General features: G+C 37.2%; 1 protein-coding gene across 1 annotated transcript in view; it reads right to left on the bottom strand.

The window, feature by feature from the left end:
• NLRC4 (NLR family CARD domain containing 4) overlaps positions 1–20221 on the bottom strand; it is a 41431-nt gene that overhangs the window by 15679 nt on the left and 5531 nt on the right. The window contains exons 2-5 of the mRNA XM_011372112.2: positions 10113–10189; positions 9532–9651; positions 7059–7319; positions 4236–6221 (exon numbers count right to left, since the gene is read on the bottom strand). Of these exons, the coding sequence (XP_011370414.1) occupies positions 4236–6221; positions 7059–7319; position 9532 (2248 nt within the window). The 5' untranslated portion in view covers positions 9533–9651; positions 10113–10189. The remainder of the gene's footprint in view (positions 1–4235; positions 6222–7058; positions 7320–9531; positions 9652–10112; positions 10190–20221) is intronic.

Raw genomic sequence — 20221 nt, 5'->3', positions numbered from 1 at the left:
AATCTACGACTTACACCCTACTTAAGGGAGGTTTATAATATTGAATACTTATATTAGAAATGGGGAAAGTTCTCAAATAATAACCTAAGCTTACTAAAGAAATGAGAGAAAGGAGAACAGAATAAACCCAATGCTAGAAGAAGGAAGAAAATAATTAAAGATCAGGGCAGAAATCAATTAAAATTGTAAACAGATTATTAATAGAAAAATATCAGTTTAAAAAAGTTGTTTGAAAAGATCAGTTTGAAAAGATCAATATAATTGATAAATTTTAGGAAGTCTGACAAAGAAAAAAAAGAGGAAAAACAAATTACTAATACCAGAAATTAAAGAGAGGATATTGTTACAAAGACTTAAAAGTTAAAAGGATAGAGGATAATATGCACAAATCTGCACACATAAATTTGACAACATAGATAAAAATTGCCCAATTTTTTGAAAACCACAAACTACTAAAACTTACCTAACATGACATAGGTAATCTGAATAGTCCCATATAACTATTAAGGAAATTGAATTTGTAGTTTATAACTTTCAAAAAAAGAAACCTGCAGGCACAGATCATTTAACTTACAATTCTACCAAATATCTAAAGAAGAAATAACACATATTGTATAAATCACTTCCAGAAAATAGCAGTAGAGGGAACAGTTTCCAACACATTTTATGAAGCTACTGTTAACCAATATGAAACCCAGACCAATAGAATAAAGCAAAAAAAAATTCAGACCAATATCACTCATGAACATAGAAGTAAAAATCTTCAACAAAATATTACCAAGGAATTCATTCATATATAAAAAGAATATTATACTACCGCCAGGTAGGCTTCATACAGAGAATAGAGGGCTGTTTCAACATTTGGAAATCAATCCATGTAATTCAGTATACTAACAGTTGTACTCAATGGTGAAAGTCCGAATGCTTTCTCTCTAAGATCAGGAACAAGGCAGGATGTTTATTTTCATCTCCTGATTCAACATTGTACTGTAAGTCATAATTAGTGCAGTAAGGTAAGAAAATGAAATAAAAGAATGCAAAATGGAAGGAAGAAACAAAACTGTTCTTTTCGGAGGCGACAATTGTCTACAATAAAAATTTCAAGGAATCTACCAAAAAAAAAACCGCCTCAACTCCTAGAAGTAATAATTGAATTTAGCAAAGGTGCAGAATACTAGATCAACACACAAAAACCAATTGTATTTCCATCTAATAGCGATTAAATAATTGGCAACCAAATTTTTAAAAATATTTTAAAAAATATTTACAATAGCTCCAAAAGAATGAAAACATTAGATATAAATCTAATGAAACACAAACAGGATCAACATGATGAAAACTACAAAATGACGATAAAAGAAATAAATGATGACACTAAATAAATGGAAAAAACTCATACAAATGGACTGTAAGATTCAACATAATAAAAATGTCAATTCTTCCTAAATTGGTCTATAAATGTAATTTTCACCAAAATCCCAGGAAGAGCTTTTGATGATATAAACCATGTGATTCTAAAATTTATATGGAAAGGCAAAGGAACTAGAATATAAAAAATAATTTCGAAAAAGAATAAAGTTGGAGAAATAACACTGCCCAATTTTATGATTTACTATAAAGCTACAGTTACTAAGACAATGTGGTATTGGCAAGGGATAGACAAGAATATTGGCAAATGATAGGTCAGTAGGAGAAAAGAGTCCAGAAACACATCCACACAATTATAGCCAAATGATTTTGGACAAAAATACAAAGCAATTCAAACACGAAATAGCCATTTCAATAAATAGAATAACAAGATATCCATATGCAAGAAAAATGAACCTTATGTAAACTTTACACCTTATATAAATGTCAACTCGAAATGGGTCATAGATCTAAATGTAAAAATAAAACTTTAAAAAGTAAAGACAGGAGAAAATTTTCATGACCTAGGGTTAGGCAAAATATTCTTAGACATCACATCAAAAGCATGTTCATAAAAGAAAAAATGGACTGCAACAAAATTTAACATTTTTGTTCTATGAAAGACACTGTTAAGAGATTGAAAATACTAGCTGCGGATTGGGAGAAAATATTTTCAAATCGGTTGTGATTTGAATAACAAAGGACTTGTATCCAGAATATAAAGAACACTCAAAACTCAACATTAAAGAAACAAATAACCCCACTAAAAGATGGGTAAAAACTTGAACAGACACTTCACAAACAGGATAGATAGATGACAAGCTAGCACATGAAAATTTTCTATTTTTATCAGCTGACTATGATAAGATAACACTACACACAGAATTCCAGTTGCTACACATCCTTGCCAGCACTTAATATTGACTGTTTTATTCTTTACTGTAGAGTGACAAAAATAGAAAAATACAGAGTGCTAGTGAGAATGCAGAGCAACTAAAACTCTCATATATTGCTATTGGAAATATCAAATGGTCCAAACTATAAAATTGTTTAGAAGTTTCTCTAAAAGCAAAACAAGCAATTGTCATGTGGTTCAGTAATACCAATCTTAGGTATTTACCCAGGTGAATGGAAAACTTATTTTCATACAAAAACCTGCTCAAAACTGTTCATAGTAGCTCTATTCATAATTGCTCACACTGGAAATAACCTACGTGTCTTTCAATGGTGACTAGATAAATTGTGGAAAACTATTCAGGAATAAGAAGGGATGAATGAACTAGGAGGATTCTGAAGAGACCTGAAGAGCAAAATTAGAAAGGAACCGTAGGTATAAATGACAGAGAACTGGGTTTTAGCCATAAGAAAAAATAAGCACTGATTATAAACTCAAATGTCAAAAAGGGCCAAGAAGATAATGTTATTATAAGTGAAACAGGTGGGCTCTTTGCCTAACTGGGGTTTTTGTGTCTTGTCCAAAGAGCACAGGAGCAAATCATGAGGCTCTAATAAATTGTTACCAAGTGAGAATGTGGACCCTTCATTGCCAAATCTACAATTTTCAAGAGATATAAGAAACCTGTATTTTGACATGATATCTCCCAATTTCAAAATGCTGGTTACTCCTTCAAGGAGAAGAGTTATGGCTAGGAGTGGGGAAGGGAAGGAGATTTTTCATTGTAGATTGTTTTATAATATGGACCATGTGCATTTATTATTCAAAAGATAAATTTTAAAAATTAAGAGCAAAATATTAGCAAACATTAAAAAGAAAATTCTAAACCCTATGCAGACCAAATTCAGCATATAGGCGACCACTTTGCAAGATCTTTACAAAAAGCCCTCCAGAGGAGATAGTGACCTTCCTGACGCAGAACAGAGTCTAATAAAGTCTGGACGACTCTCCAGAATCTTAGAGAAGGGATTCCTGCATTGCGTACGAGGTTGCAAAGATTATCTGTACAAAAGATTCTAGATTCTTAAGTCACAGAAAATTTCCTCTGCAGGTGACAAGTGAGGCAGAGAACAACGGGAAATCGTTTGTGAATGAGAACTAATCCTAGATTACAATTAAGTTTAGCAAGGCTCCTGCCAGCCATAGCTTCATGCCACTCAGTAGCCCCTGCTCCCAGCGATAGTTCTGATTTACAGGGAGAGCAGACACTCATCTTTGGTGTGATTTTGAATTTGGAGAAAACTTTTACTCCAAAAGATTGCCCCCGCCTGTGTGTGTCTGAAGTCTGAAATGTTTTCATGTTAGACAAAATCTGTTCCCAAAATCTCTTCTCAAAATGAACAATACTAGGGGTACGGATGGGGCTGGGTTTGCTCTGCAATTTCCTAGACAAGAATCTAGTAGCACAATTAGCCACTAGTTCCTGCAAGTGATTAATTTAAAGACTGATTTCCTCCCAGACTAAAAGTGGTGTCACTGACAGGGAAGCAGTGGGTGCTGGATGGAGATGGAAATGCTGAGAAAGGTCAGAGTTTGCTGAAGATGAGCTTAACCACTATGTCTATGTACACACACACACACACACACACACACACACACACACACACACATATGCAAACACACTTTACTGTATAAACTATATAGCTATTCAATCAAACTCTGGCTTCAGCTCTGGAAATCCTCCCTAGGGTCTCCCAATCTGCCAGCCTTCCCCCAACATGGGCCTCTCTCCCCAGCCCTTGTACCTCGCTTCTAAATCCTGACACCTGATAGAAACTATTAGAAAATTTAAAGCAAAACTATTTGATATCTAATATTTCCATGGTACTTAACCAGGTTCTGTTATAACTTCAACTGCTGATGTTTACAATACCTGGCTGCCGTTGAGTCTGTAGGTTGTGGATGCTCAAAGTTTCCAGGTTTTTCACGGATGTGATGTGCAGCTCATCTTCTATGGTGAGGGGACTGGCTTCCACTTTGAGGGAATAGATGTTACTACAGGCACTGAGGACCAAACTGAGGCTTCCAGCCACGCCAGCACATCTCTTAATGGACAACCTGAGGCTTGTAGCAGAGCTGAATATCTTTCCCAGATATTTGATATCTTTCTTATTCAACTTGCTGAAATCTCGGAGTGTGACCTCCAGAGTCTTGAATTCCTGTTTCCAGTTGAAGAACAGAGACACGGCCCTGCTGGGAATGTAGGTTCCTGAGCGCTCTTCTGTGCTCATGTCCTCTGTGGTCTTGTCTTGCAAAGCCGTAGCTGCCCCATAGAAGTCCAGTTTAATGAAGTCCAGAGCACTTGCACAGTTAGGCAAGTGCTCAAAGAAGTCAAATAAGTAATCGGGGATGTTCTCTGAATTGATATATAAGCTTTTACCACGAAAGAAATCTTCAAATTCTTCACTCAGGGCTGATTTAGATATACTTTCCTGGAATAAATTGATGCCACACTCTGTAAAGGCATTCATGTTGATGGCTTTCAGAATTTCTTGCATAGTGCTGCTTTTTACATTTTGCATAGATTCTTGCCTCCAGAGAGGCCTCTTGGTGATGGAAAGCCCGAGGAGGCTGCCGTGTTCGTACACTGCTGCAAGGTGTTTCAAAACAGCCCTGGTGGCTTCGGCAGATGATCCACATGTGTACAGGAGCAGGTTGCTATACTTAGATGTAATGTCTGAAATGGAAACCATCTTCTGCAAGTAACCGTTCCCCTTGGTCACCTCCTCTGGCTCTCGAGACATCAATAAACTGCTGAGTCTGCGTCCTGCTATATACTCCTGGAATGAATTATGAAAGAATTTATACTTTGGCTTGAACCGTTGAGCTGTGTATTTGCAAAGCAGTCCAGTTGTCAGTAGGACATCCTCGTTCACACTGGATACGTCCTCCTGTTCAAAATCAAACCTGTGGGAGAACACGCCCTCCAGAGCGAGGTCTCCACAGTGGTCCAGGCTCCGAGTGACGTCATTTGTAGCCACTCTTTTACGTTTGTGCTTATTTTTATGTATCAGTAACTCATAGAAAGTAGAGAACAGCGTTGTTTGTGTGTGCAAGTGGAACTCACTCTCCCCCATCTGGATTGCACAAGTGATGACCACAAAAAGAGGGGTCTTCATCAGATTCCTCAAGGAAGTGGATTTCTGAATTTGGAGGACCAAGCCTACAGCAAGCTCCCTTATCAGCACTTCCCGGATGAGAGCCTGGGCACTGTCTTCCGTCATATCCCCCACCTCAACAGTCAGGGCACCAAACTGCCTGATGTACCTCAGGCACTCAGTAGTGGTGGTAACGATGACCATGTTCTTGAAGCGGTGGTTTTCCTTTATCAAGGCTTCAATTTCTGGGCAATTCTGGGCCTTGAATTCATTGTAGCCATCTAGGAGAAAAAGAACCCTCTGCCGTAGCTTCTGCAGCATGGCCATGAAAGTCTGCTTCCTGATTGTGTCGGGTATATCCAGCAGTTGATCATGCAGGGTTTCAAAGAGTCCACCCTGGGCCCTGCTCAGACGGAGAAAGAAGACCAGTTTGAACTTGGTCAGAGCCCTGCATGTTCCTGTGGCCCAGAGCATGGCAATGCGCTGTAACAGAGTAGACTTCCCTTTGCCCGATTCCCCTTCAATGATGCAGGGGCTCTGAAGAGTGTCCATCAGACCACTCAGAGTCAGCTGCTCCACACGGTGATGGTGTTTGTCCTTCCTCCATAGAACAGGTTCTGTGAAGGTGCTTTTCAAATTAAAAATAATGTCAATATCTTCACCCAGGGGATAGAAGTTCAGAAAAGATGGAGTATCATATAAATACTTTAAATTCTGAGCCAAATCATCTAAGTCTCCTTCCGACATCTGATGGAAAAGACCTGTTAGAGAAGAGGTAAGATTAAAGAGGACCCAATTCTGTGTCACCTCAGAACCTAGAGTTCAGGAGGTTGAATGTAGAGTGATGCTGAGAATCTTCCACTGGTGATTTTAATTTTCTTCCCCAGTTCTGAGCTGGCACAAGGGTTCCAAATATTTACTTCTGCTTTTCCCTATTACCTTTCACCCTTCTTTCCCTTTTGCTTTCTGTTTCCTCTTTCCCACCACCATATCTTGTAGCAGCTGATTGGGAATGGGTGGAGCCTGTGTTTAGGTTAAGGAAAGTGCATGAAAACACTTTCTCATGGGGAGATAGCTGAGAATGATAGTTAGGGGTAACTTTCAGCAGATGAAGCCTTACCCTTGATTAAAATCTATCGTGAAATAACTTACCAGTTTAAAGAAATAAAAACTAAATTACTATTTCATGAAAAAGCTGAATCATGCTCCATTAGTCAATCGGGCTCTCTGTACCATGGTGCTTAGATCATAGAGTAGGTTGTCACCTGGGCCGTCAGCCCACTGATGGTCCTCATCAGACTAAAGAATATTAAGAACCACTAGTGCATAGATTTCTTAAGCTCCTTCATTTTCCAGTTCTATTTTGAAGTGAGACTATACTAAATTTATTTCTTGACCCTGGAGTTACTTACTGGCTTCACCATCAAGTGATCTAAATAGGAGTTTTTTCTGAGAGTGCCTGGGCTTTTCCTTAGCATGACCAAAGCCCGCCACACAGTGATAGGAAGGAGGAGAGCAGAGGCTCTGCCATGGGGATTATAGATCTTCATCATGGTTTAGTCTGTTTGTGGAACAGACATAAGCAAATTGATACTTACTTTGTCCATTCAAGTCCTGAAACAGAGGATAGTTCCACTTTTCAAGGGATTTAAGAAAAAGGTTACAGGCTTCTGAACCCTTCTTCAAAATCATATCAACGATCCCTCTCGCAGCATCCTGCTCCACTTTCTTGCAGCAAATGATGTTTACTTCTTCAAAATTCAGAACATTCCATACAAATAGCTCATCCACAACTTGCTTTATAACAGTCATTCCCATCCTTTGAATGAGGACTTGACGATTCTCCTTTATGAAATTCACTGAGGAGATGGGGAAAGTATACATATTTATTTGTTTATATGAAATGTGCATACGAGCATCATTTTGCCAGAGCATAAGGGTCATACATTTTTTTTTTTTAATTTGGACCCATCTGGAGTTATAGAGATGCCAAATACTTGAATTCTAGGCCCTAAAGAAAAGCTCTGCAAAATCCCTCATACCTAACCCCAGAGTCCTTGGTGAGCATGATGATTTTTCTTTGGTATTGAAATAAGGTGAGCAATCTTATCGCTCAATATAAGAGGGTCCCCAGTGAGGTCATAGTGGCCTTTAGAGTAATGAGATCAGAATCTATCACCTGCCGTCATCTGTGTAACCTTGTCAAGTTGCTAAACCTCTTTGAGCCTATTTCATTGCTGTGCTACTAAATGTTGAACACACTGGCTCTCTGGGTGTAAAGCCCTCATTTATAGCACTTACCAATCTCTATGTTATAAATATTCCCACCATGGTTGAGTTCAAGCTAATAACATTTGCCAACTGGCTAACAAAAAATCATGAAAATTCAACTATCAGTTCTCACAAAACAGTAAGAACCAGCTCCAGGATACCGCTGGTTCCTTATCTGTACAACAGGGTTGAGAATAGTATTTAACTTAGGAAGTTGTTATGAGAATCCATGTATAGTATCCCATACAAAGTAATAGCTCAATTCATGTTAGCTACTTTTTTTAGCCATTATTCTGCTTTCACCACTCAGAGGAGCAGCACGTTTTATCTCCCATAGAATTTGGTCTTTTCTGAAGAGTATCACTGCAAAACACTTGTCTGTATCCAGTGGAAACCCTCTAACCTTCTGTAGTCCCTGGAGAAGCTATGTCATTTCCGTGTCTGGCTGTCCAAGCTCTAACTCCCAAACACAGACCACACTGTACCCAAGCAGTCTATGACAGCTTGGTGAAATGTCTGCCTGGTTTTTCACTCTCAGAAACTGTCTGTGCTAGTTTTCTTCCTGAGCTAGGCTGCCCTGGTTTTCAAATCTTTCTTGACTCATCCAAGTGGGTGTGCTCCTCTCAAAGGCCCTGAGTTATCTCTGGTCTAAAAGGCAGCATCAGTCACTCAGACCCCCAGCATCTCACTCCAGCTAGCCTTTCTCTGTCACAAATCTCCATCGCTAACCTCAGCCGGAATGTTACCACATCCCTGTCTACATGTCCTGTCGGTGTGTCTCATCGCTCTTCCTCCAGGGTCTTATCTGTTTTCTTGGCTTCTACATCCTCCCCATAGAGATGACCTCTGAGTCTGGATCTAGTCACGATCTCCATTTTACAGCTGAAGAAATGTCACCTCAGAAAGGCCTAGAGACCACTGCAATGTAACAAGACCAGCCTTTTGAGACGACATTTCTTCAGCACTAAAATTAAGACACTGGTACTTTTTCTATTTAAAAGACTCATGAAAAGGATTGAATAAAGTCATATAAATCTCGTATATAAAAATGTCTTAAAATTTGAAAAACGCACTCCTGTAACTGTGAAATGTTCTTATTATTAATCATGGTGTGCAGACTACTTTTTTTTATCAAGTAGTTAGGTGAAAATAATGCTTCTTATTCATTCATTCACTCATTCATTCATTCACTCAGTATCCATTCTTATTAGGATAACTTTTTGTCTAGACCACTGCAGAGTACAGTAGAATTTTCTGAGATGATGAACATGTTCTATATTTGTGCTGTCCGATAAAGTAGACATTAGCCACATGTGGCTATTGAGCACTTGAAATGTGCTTGTGTGACTGTGCAACTGAATTTTAAGTTTTATTAATTTCTATTTCTTTAAATTCACATTTAAACAGACACATGTGGCTAGTGGTCACTACATTGGATAGCATAGGTCTACATCCAGTAATTAAAGTGAGAAGAGTTATATTTGGTTACCACTTGGATCTACACCATGTTTCTTCACTATGATCTTGACAGATAAGCTCTCTGCTGCCTGGCTGGGAGGATATGGCTCAATATGTAATGGCAGGGGACCTATACATTAAAGTACACCTGGTCAGTCTTTGTGTAAGACCTGTTCTATCTATGGTTAACTGAATTCTCAGAACCACAGAAGAATATTTACTGGGAATTCCACATATAACTGGTCGGGGGAAAGCATGAATTGATTTTCTAGTCAATATCATCTCATCAATATTTGGTAGTACACTATATAACCAGGCAGATTTTATTACTAGTATACTTACTTGTTCTGAATAAAAAGCTTTCCACTCTTCTGTATCTTAGTAGGCAATATTATTTCCAAATGGAGAAGTCAAAGATGATCCCAATATTGTTCTCTTCTTTCTATAAAACTGCTCCTCATTCTGCAGAATTACCAAACAGAACCAGATGCTATCAGACAGCAACCACTGTCACTTTTGTACTTTCTTTTTTTTTCTCACAACAAATAAGGACACAATATACATAATGTTCAATATCTACTTTTTTTCATTTATTATACTTTTGAGAACTTTCTGTATCATTTAAGTATTAAAGATTCCTTTTTGAAATCAACCTCAGTGAGGTATAATTTACGAGCACTAAAATGCAAGGAGCTTTGGCAAATGTACAGACACGAGTCAATAATACTGCAATTAAGATTTACAATCTTTCCATCATTGCAGAAAGGTCCCTTGTGCCCCTTTACAGCCCCATCCCTTCTATTCCTCACCAAAGCAACCACTGATCTGATTTCTTTAACTATAAATTAGTTTGGCCTGTTGTGGAAGTTGATATAAGTGGAAAAATACAATATGTACTCTTGTGTCTGGCTCATTTTACTTACCATTATGTTTCTGAGATTTGCCTTGTTGTTTGCATGTATTCATGGTTCAGTCCTTTTTATGGCTGAGCAGTATTCCACTGTGTGAACAAATCAGTTTACTTATCAGTTCTCTTATTGATAGACATTTGGTTTGTTTCCAGTTTGGGGCTATTATGAATAAATCTGCTATGAGTATCCATGTACAGTAACTTCGTGGACATATGTTTTAATTTCTCTTGGGTAAATACTTACAAGTGGAATCTCTAGGTATGTGATAAGTCAATTTTATTGAAGGTGCCAAACTGTTTTTTCAAAGAGGTTGTACCATTTTCAGATCCACCAGCATGTAAAACCAACAGTTCCAGCTGTTCCAAATCCTTACTCGCATTTGGCATCATCTGTCTTTTTAATTTTAGCCATTCCAATAAGGAGGTAGTACTATCTCATTGTGTAGTTTTATTTTAAACTTTCTTGATAGTTAATGGTGTCAGGCATCTTTTCATGTAGTTTATTGCTTACTCATAAATCTTTTGTGCAGTGTCTATACAAATCTTTTGTCCATTTTACAAATTGGGTTTTCTTTTTATTATAAACTTTTAAGAGTTCTTCATAGATTCTGGGTTCAAGTGTTTTTTTGTTTGTTTGTTTGTTTTTGCCAGATATATGTATTATGAATATTTTCTCCTAATCTGTGGTTGTCTCCTCCTTGATTCATGCTATTTGTGTCCTATCTACAAAATCATTGTTATCCTGAGCCACAAAGACTTTCACCTAAGTTTCTTCTTCAGATTTTATACTTTAAGATTTTACATTTAGCTCATTGATCCTTTTTGAGATGATTTTTATTAATGATGTGAGATAAGGAGGTTCGTTTTTTTCCTTTAGGGATATCCAGTTTTTCCAGCATGATTGCTTTAAAGAATATTCTTTACACATTGAGTCTGTGTCTGTTTCTGAACTCTATTCTGTTCCATAGATTTATATGTCTGTCCTTATGCCGATATCATACTATCTTGATTAGTGTATCCTTATATTAAGTCTTGAAATCAAGAGGTATAAATCCTTCAGTTTTGCTCTTTTTCAGAATTATTTGCATTTTCATACAAATTTTAAAATTAATTTATTGATTTCTATTTTTAAAAGAAGCCTTCTTAACTTCTGGTTTTTGTTCTGACATGTAAGGAAGTCAGTATTCCACTATAATTTATATAAAAAACTTATTAAACTGGAAATCAACAACTCTTTTTAGATTTTTCAGAGAATTGAAGTTACAGGGTAACTGCAGCCCCAGAATTTGAGACAGTCAGGTGGATACAGAGAATCACAACTTACTGGAGCAGAAACCCACAAGGAGCAGAAACTCATGAAGAGAAACCTCTGAGTAACCAGTACGGGAGTAGGAGGTCCTAAACTGTAATTGAAGAATTGCTAGAGGCTCAGTGTGGACAAGTCTGAGAGTTAAAACTCCAAGAGGGCCTCCGTGCTTTTGTGGGTTTTACCACTAGGAACCCTATCTGAATATCATCATGAAGATTAGAGAAAAGTCCTTTTGTGCTGCCACCAAGGGGAGTGGAATATAGCCAGAGCATTCTATTCTCCTTAACAACGCCTGCCTTCAAGGGAATTTATTTTACCAGAGCCTCACCTATTGAAATATTATCAGAGCCCAACTGACCGGGGAGAGAAATATCCAGTGCCAACCTCCTCTAGCTTTACATGTGGGGCAATAGTTTGTTTTATTTATTTTACTACAGGGACATTTAAAAGTCACTACCATCAATTCCAAAGAAACAAAAGCATGCAAAATATTTCAAGTTCTGGAATATAATGTGAAACAGAATATTTATGAATTTCTTCTAAACACATTCCTACATTTAAGACTTTTAATAACTATTTTTTATCTGTTGCCTCATGTGAAAGAAACTTTTTGAAATTAAAATTTTTAAAAAGTGTTTTTCATTCAACTATGAGCAAAGATATATTGACAATTCTGGCAATATTGTCTATTGAACACAGATATGCAAAACAATCAATTTGCTAAAGTCATTGACAAAGCTGCAAAAGGTAAGGCTTGAAAAGAGATTTTACTGTCTATTACTGTGTCAGACCATTATGTAGGTATACATTTTTTCCTTTTTTTGCACAGCAATATTTACTCTAGTTTGACTATGCTCAACATCGCTTATCACTAGGGAAATGCAAATCAAGCCCACAAGAATATCACCTGAACCCAACAGAATGGCTGCTATTAAAAACAAAAACAAAAACAGAATATTACAAGGGTTGGCGAGGATGTGGAGAAGTTGGAATTCTTATGCACCGTTGGTAAGATTGTAAAATGGTATAGCTGTTATGGAAAACAGTATGGAGGTTCTTTAAAAAATCAAAAATAGAATTACCATATGATCCAGCAATTCCACTTCTGGGTATATATCTAAAAAATTGAAAGCAAAATCTTGAAGAGATGTTTGTACACCCATGTTCATAGCAGCATTATTCACGAGAGCCAAGAGGCAGAAGCAACCTAAATGTTAATCGACAGATGAATGGATAAACAAAATGTGATAGATAGATATATATATATATGATATTATTCAGCCTTAATAAAGAAGGCAATCCTGTCACAAACTACAATATAGATGAACATAAGGGCATTATGCTAAGTGAAATAAGATAGTCACACAAGGGCTAATACTGTATGTCTCCACGTAGGTGAAATATCTAGAATAGTCAAATTCATAGAAATAGAAAGTAGAATGGTAGTTGTCAGGAGCTTTGGGGAGGGAAAAATAAGTTGTTGTTTCACGGATAAAGAGTTTCAATTTTGCAAGCAGCAAAAGTTCTGGAGATTCATTGTACAACAATGTGAATATACATAACACCACTGAACTATACACTTAAATGGTGAAAGTGACAAATTTTATGCTGTGCATTTTACCACAATTAAAAAAATTTTTAATTGTTTCTATCTGGGTTTCTTTTCTGGTCATTATTTTTGTTAATTTTGTTATACGGTTATTATTGAAAATAACATTATATAAAGGAGGGGGGCTGTTTAAAATGATTTGTTTAAATGTCAAATATACTTGGTATACCCAGCCAAGATACAAATAGTCATGCTCTTAAGGCCAATTTTTCGTCACTGGAAAAATAAATAAGATCAAAATGGAACTTCACGTTGGACACTAATGGATGTGGCACCAAAAGACTGGGCCATGGTGCATCTGTGTGAGGAGCCAGAGAATCTGAGACTTTCAGAGAGGAAAGAAACAAGAAAAGCTATCAAAGGAAGAAAGAGTGTCTTCTAGGGCAGTTTTTCAAACTGGTAATGATATCAACTTAAGTGAGTTACAATTAGTATATTTTTAACGATGAAATAGAATTAAAACTACCAGAATGCATTGTATATTTTTCATGAAAGTTTTGTTTCAATTATTTGTATATCTTGGCACTGGGTAGGGATGTAAGATGTATCTCTTATTGTGAGTTGAAGACAATAAAAATTTGAAGGTCAGAGTTCTAGGGTAAACCCATGGAGGGATATTTAATTCTGCCTAGAAGAGATGATTTCTGAGTTGTTCTTGAAAGGAATCAAAGTACACCAGGCAGTGAAGGGGAAAAGTTATTTCTAGGCAGAGGAAGCAGCGTAGGGAAGGAGCCACAAGGAAATCAGCCTGAATACCAGGATTGGGGCAGCACCTGTGTGACTAAGGGCCTAATTTGATGTCAGGATTGAGTTAAATTTCAGCTCTACCACTGACAAGTGGGAGTATTCTAGACTGGTACATAGAGGACTCAGTAAATAGCAGCTGCTATAGTTTTTTTCCCCTGCTTTTCTATACCCCCTAGAAGGGGTGTGTCTGAGAGGAATTAGACCCGCCACTGACTGGGTCAGAATTTAAGTGAGAACATAGAAAAGAGGAAGAAGATAGAGGAAGGAGCCAAGAAGTTCCTTATAATCACTTGTAAACAGAATAAACTAGTCCCAGAATTGGCCACGCAGTCACTTTGTCTGCCAAAGTTATCAATTAAAATTGCTACATGAATCATCAGGCAGGACGCTCGGCCAATTCTGAAGACGCTAAAAATTCATGTTCAGTTTGGATATTGGTGGTATTCTTCCTACCCACGGAGAAAAAGTCTATGACTAGAATAGGGAACCAAGTCAGAGGGAACCAAATTATACATTTTTCTCAAGAATAAAATCAACCTATAGTCTGAAGCTCAGCTCATCTGCTCTCAGTTACCCACTGTCATGAAGGACAGGGTTGTGACCAGTTTGCTCCCCTGGATCGTGGCTGTGGCCATGAACACATCTCCCATCTTAAGCAAGCAGCCAATGAATAATTGAATTGCATGGAACTCCTTTTCCTATATTTGGAAAATAATATTTAGTACTACAGTATAATTCTAAAAATGGATATTTTCTTCGAAATGGTTACATGAGCTCCCTGGAAAAGCTAAAGTCCCTCAGGCTCCATACCTCTATGGATTAATTCCTGCAACCTAGGGATAAAATGAGGGAAAAGTCCTATAACGTGAGCAAAGAGGCAGCACACGGAGTGAAAAGTGTGTGTGAGTTTTGGCATCACAATCTTGAATTCAAATCCTCACTCCATAGTTTATTAGATAGGTACTCTTCCCTTACTGAGTTTGGCTTCCTTTCTCTGAAACACCGAAATGAATAACACCTACCTTCCAGAACTGTTGTGAAGATTAAACAGGAAAGTGGTTGGGACAGAGATGATTGGTGGATTCTAACTGTCTTCGTTTCTAGTAAAAAGGCTTAGACTAAATGTTCTTAGATCTCCAACAGACTCCAGAAATCTCAAATATTATTGTTAATGTTTGTGTCGTGGGCAGAACTGTGGTCTCCCAAATCCATATGTCGAAGTCCTAACCCCTTCATGACATGACTGTATTTAGAGACAGGGCCTTTAAAGAGATAATCAGGTTAAAACGAGGATGTGAAGGTGGGCCCTAATCCACTCTAACTGGTGTCCTCAACAAGACAATGAAATCTGTACACACAGAGACTCCAGAGATGCCAGTTAAGGGGAGACATGTAAGGATCCAGTAAGAAGTAAGACATCTGCAAGCCAAGGAGAGCAGCCTCGGGAGAAACCAAACCTGTGGACACTTTGATCTTTGACTTTTAGCCTGCAGAACTGTGAGAAAATAACTTTCTGTTGGTTAAGCCACCAGTCTGTGGCATTTGCTTTGAAAGCCTGAGTAGACTAATACAGTATTACAGAAGTGTGCTGAACTGTTAAGAGAACAATGGCAGGAGACTGGTTCCATCCTAGACAATTAGCTGCCTGACCTGAAGCATGTCAGTTAACCTCTCTTCACTACATTTTCCATTCCTCTAAACAGGGGTAGAAGGATTGATTGAGATAAAGTATGTAAAGATCCTATCAACAACAGGCGTTCTGTAAATGCTGGGTTCTTTCCATTCTCTTTCCAGATATCAGGTTTCTCACCAGTAATTCAGGGGAGTGGATGCACTGAGTGGTCCCCTCAGGTCTTTTCAGGTTACCTTCTGCAATTCTAACAACGGTTTTAGGAACTAAAGTAGCTTTCCTTCCTATAAACCCAAAAAGTATTTTCAAAGTCTTTTCTCTCATTTTGTTTCACAGTAAAAAAAAATGCACCCCTCTGACTTAATGTATATTTAAATATCAATCCCAAGGAACCTAATGAAACCCCCCAGGCCAGACAAACCACCCTGAAAAGTTTCCCTGCAAGCAAATCCAGCCAGACACGTAAAATCACAGCCTTCAGTTAAATCTTTTATGTCTTTCAGACACAGGTTTTAAATGAATGTAAACCCAAATTTTAATATTGGTTCCAAAACCCACTTAAAACCCCATTCTCTCTCTCCATAGTACCTGGCTGAACAATACAGTTGTCCTCTTCTTGGTGGATCAAAAGACACTTTTAAAATAAAGTTTCTTTTTATTTGTTTTCTGTTTCACAGTGAGGCCTGGTGTCATGTAGATCTGAGGTCTTCCTGTTCTATGGCCACAGGATATAAGGGAAGTGCAAACAATGACACGTTCCTTTTTTTTTTTCAAAACATAGTAAGAATGGTTTGGACACAAGTTTACCTATTCAGAAAGGAAAGATGAGTATAAGTAGAGTAGCCAGAGAAAGAAGTAAAACTTGAGACTTAAAGATGCACGAGCTAGAAGTTTATATTAGGAAAGGAATTACTCATATGTTTCTGATTTGTTCTCATCATATGAATTCTATTGCTGTTGGTGTATTTATTCTATAGCTTAAAATGAAGCAAAGTGTTTTGGACATTTAATTTGTATTAATTTTTATGATTAACAGAGAGGGAGAAAGGGAGAGAGAGAGAGAGAGAGAGAGAGAGAGAGAGAAACACGCAATGAAATGAGCTGGTTTGGTTGGTTAAAGCATAATACTACTGTAGTCAAAGTCCTGCTTACTGTCCATATCTTGGATCCCAGTGGACTTCTAGCAAGTTCATACTCTCGGTCACTGGGGTCCTGGGCAAGATTAGCACAGAGGAGATGGATCACCACTATCAGTCCACTCCACTGACAATGCACGTTTGTCTCTTGAATACAAAGAGCCATAGGCTCCCACTGGCACGTGCACATTCAAAACTTCTGGTCACAAACTCCGGGAAGCCAGTTTACACTAAGCTCTGGGAATGGACAAATCTCCCAACATTTCTCTTGAGAATAACATTCTTGCATACTCCTTCCCCTATTGTTGCACAAATGACTACAAACTTAAGTTACGTAACTCTTATTTCCAAAGAACATTCTGACATTAACTTATCTGACATAAAGGGATATCTAAGTTTTCCCCTAAATAAATTTCTACATTTCAAGTTTTCTATGGGACTAACAGCAGTGTTTCCCAACTTGTGAGGTGTGCTTCTTTGAAGTGAGATCACGGGCTGTGCTGTCAGCTGGATTTTTAAATCTTTAATCAGACCTATATGTAAATGTATGTTCACAGAGAAAAAACTTCAAAGATAGCTACCAAAATATTAACAGTGTTTACCTCTGGGAGTAGGATTATGGGTAATTTTAAGTTTTCTCCATAGGAGTGGAATTGATGGGTCAACTGGTAAGTAAATGTTTAACTTTATAAGAAACTATCCAATAGTTGTCTTTGTGTATTAGAGTTCTGGTTAGTCCACATCCCTTCCAATATCTGGTATTATCAGTTTTTTTAGATGTGGTTATTGTAGGGAGGCTGCAGTGATATCTTATTGTGGTTATAATTTACACTTCCATTGTGACTAATGATGTTGGGCACCTTACTGTGCTTATTGGCCAAAAAAGATTTAGAATTCTTTAAGTATTACAGAGACAAATTGTTTGTCAGATATATGTATTGTGACTATTTTCTCCCAGTTTGTAGTTTACCTTTTCATTGAGTTAATGTCTTCGATAGTTTTAGATTGTCGTAAAGTTCAATTTACCATTTATTTATTTTAAATTTGTACTTTTTATATCATATTTAAGGGCTTTGTTAACCCAAGAGAGCAAAGATTCCATCTGCCATTATAATTCTCCTTTGCCATGTAACATAACATAGTCACAGGTTCTGAGTATTAGAATGTAGACATCTTTGGGGGGCCATTATTCTACTTACTACATATGTCCATTATAAGAAAGAGGAAATGCTCTTCTATTCCCAGTTTGTTGAGTGCTTTTTATCATGATACATAGTGGAGCGTTTACCATGCGCCAACCACTCTGCTAAGTGTTTTACACATATTATGTCATTTAACCCTCACCTATGACATGATTATCATCCTCAATTTACAGAGGAGTAACCGATGCTTAGAGAAACAAAGTAACTTCCCATAGTAATGTAATAAGTGGCCAAAAGAATATTTGAGCAGAAATATGTTAAAACTAAAGCTCAATATTTTGGTAACTACTAAAATAAATTAGACATTGGATGGTATTCATTGTCTACATAAGGTCATTCACTTAGCTTTTTTAACAGCTCTATTGAAATATAATTTATATACCTTGCAATTCACTCATTTAAAGTGTACATTCAATAGCTTTTAGTATATTCTCAGAGTTGTGTATTTATCACTACAATCAATTTTAGAACATTTTCAAAACTTTATAATCTGTACTTCTTGGCTGTCACACCTAACCTCCATGAACTCAAGCGCTAGGCAACTATTAATCTTTCTGTCTCCATAGACTTGCCTATTCTAGATATTTCATATAAATGGAGTTATAATATGTGGTCCTTTGTGACTGGTTTCTTTCATTTAACATAATATTTTCAAGGTTTATCATGTCGAAGCATGTATTGGTAGTTCATTACTTTTTATTGCCAAATAATATTCCATTGTATGGGTATATCAAAGTTTATTTATCCATTCTCCATCTGATCACCATTTAGACTGTTTCCATTTTTTGGCTATTATGAATAATGCTGCTATGAACACTATTGTATAAGAGTTTGTGTGGACATATGCTTTCATTCGGGTATATGCCTAGGAGTAAAATGCTAGATCATATAATATTTCTATGTTTAACCATTTGAAGAACCAACAGACTGCTTTCAAAGCAGCAACACCATTTTACATTAATGAGAGTAGTGTATGATGTTTCCAATTTCTCCACATCCTTGTCAACAGTTTTTATTGTCTTTTTTATTATAGCCATCCTAGCGGGTGGGAAATGGTATCGCATTTGGTTTTTGCATTCCTTTATTCTTTCATTTATTCACTCCTTTAAAAATAAATAAGTGAAAAATAAATAGCATTAAAAACAAATAGCATAATGACATATTTGTGATAAATGTTAGGAAAAAATAAATAGGATATTATAATAAAGAGTAATGTGGTAGTCAAGGAATCTAGAAAGGTTACATTTAAGCTGAGGTCTGAAGGATGGATGGAACCAGCCTTGAAAGTGCCAAGGAAGAACTTTCCAGTCAGAAAAGAGCAAGCACAGAAGTGTAGAGGTGAGAAAGAGTCGGCTGATCCTGAGAACTGAAAAATGCCAGTATGATTGACTGCAAGTGGAAGAGTGGCATGAGGTGAGGCTGGGAGGTGAACAAGAGATGGTAAAGAATTTAGATCTTATTCTAAATACAGTGGGAAGCCACTGAAAGGCTCTACATTGGAAGAGGCATAATGGTGTTCATATTTAAAAAGATCACTTTAGCTCTTGCATTGTAAAACCGGTTAAGAAGTGTTTATACTTGTCCACATGAGAGATAACAGTAACTTGAAAAAGAGTAGTAGCACTGAAGATGAAGAGAAAGGCATTCAAGCCCTATGTGAGAGTAGATCAAGCAAGACTGGATGGAACTCAAGGGATGAGTAAAGGGGAGGAGTCAACGGTGACATTCAAGTTCCTGACTTTAATTGCCGCGTCCTCTTTCTACCCTACTGCGTGACAAGGTCCGGAGATGGGGACAGAGGCTTCAAGGAATGCATCGTCAAGAACGAGGACGTGGCATGTGTTTAGGGATAATTAGTTTCTTAGAAATGATCCTATTAATAGGGGGAATTTGGGTAGCACAAATTCTAGTAAGTGTAAACGCTATACAAATGGATTTCCTCAAAATTGGCTCTGAGGAAAACATAGTAAATTCCCCGCGTATGGAATCAGCTCTGGTCACCCTGACGTGTCCAGAATGCGTAAATCCTTTATTTGAACAATTATTAAGGGAAATTCCTTTTGACGCGCCTCTTAAAGATATTATGAATAAATTATAAAAAGCTGAATTACTAGAACCAGTTTATACTCCTGTTCCCACGCAGTTAGTAGAAAAATTAGTAAAGGATAAGAAATTTACTCATAAGCCTGTGCCTACTATAGAAGGGCTTCCTTTTGTGGCCTAGTGGATAAATAGAAAACTCTGGTATCCACCTAGGGGGGCTAATAGTATGAAAAGATTACCTGATCTTCCTTTGCCTTATACAGAAGCTTATAATAAAGATAGTATACATATAGTGAATAAAGATAGAATTCATGTGCCTTGTAGTAGTTTAAGTTTCATAGAAAGGCTGGCTAGGTCAGGATCTCCTTGGTGCTTAAAAACAAAGGAACAGAAACTTAGCTTATGAAAGCAGCTTTGTAAAACTGATTTTTATAAATATTTTCCTC

This window comes from Pteropus vampyrus, unplaced genomic scaffold (assembly GCF_000151845.1).
Source record: "Pteropus vampyrus isolate Shadow unplaced genomic scaffold, Pvam_2.0 Scaffold200, whole genome shotgun sequence".
NCBI classification, from domain to species: domain Eukaryota; kingdom Metazoa; phylum Chordata; class Mammalia; order Chiroptera; family Pteropodidae; genus Pteropus; species Pteropus vampyrus.
Note: the sequence above shows the minus strand (reverse complement) of the source record. Positions and strands in the feature narration are given on the sequence as shown.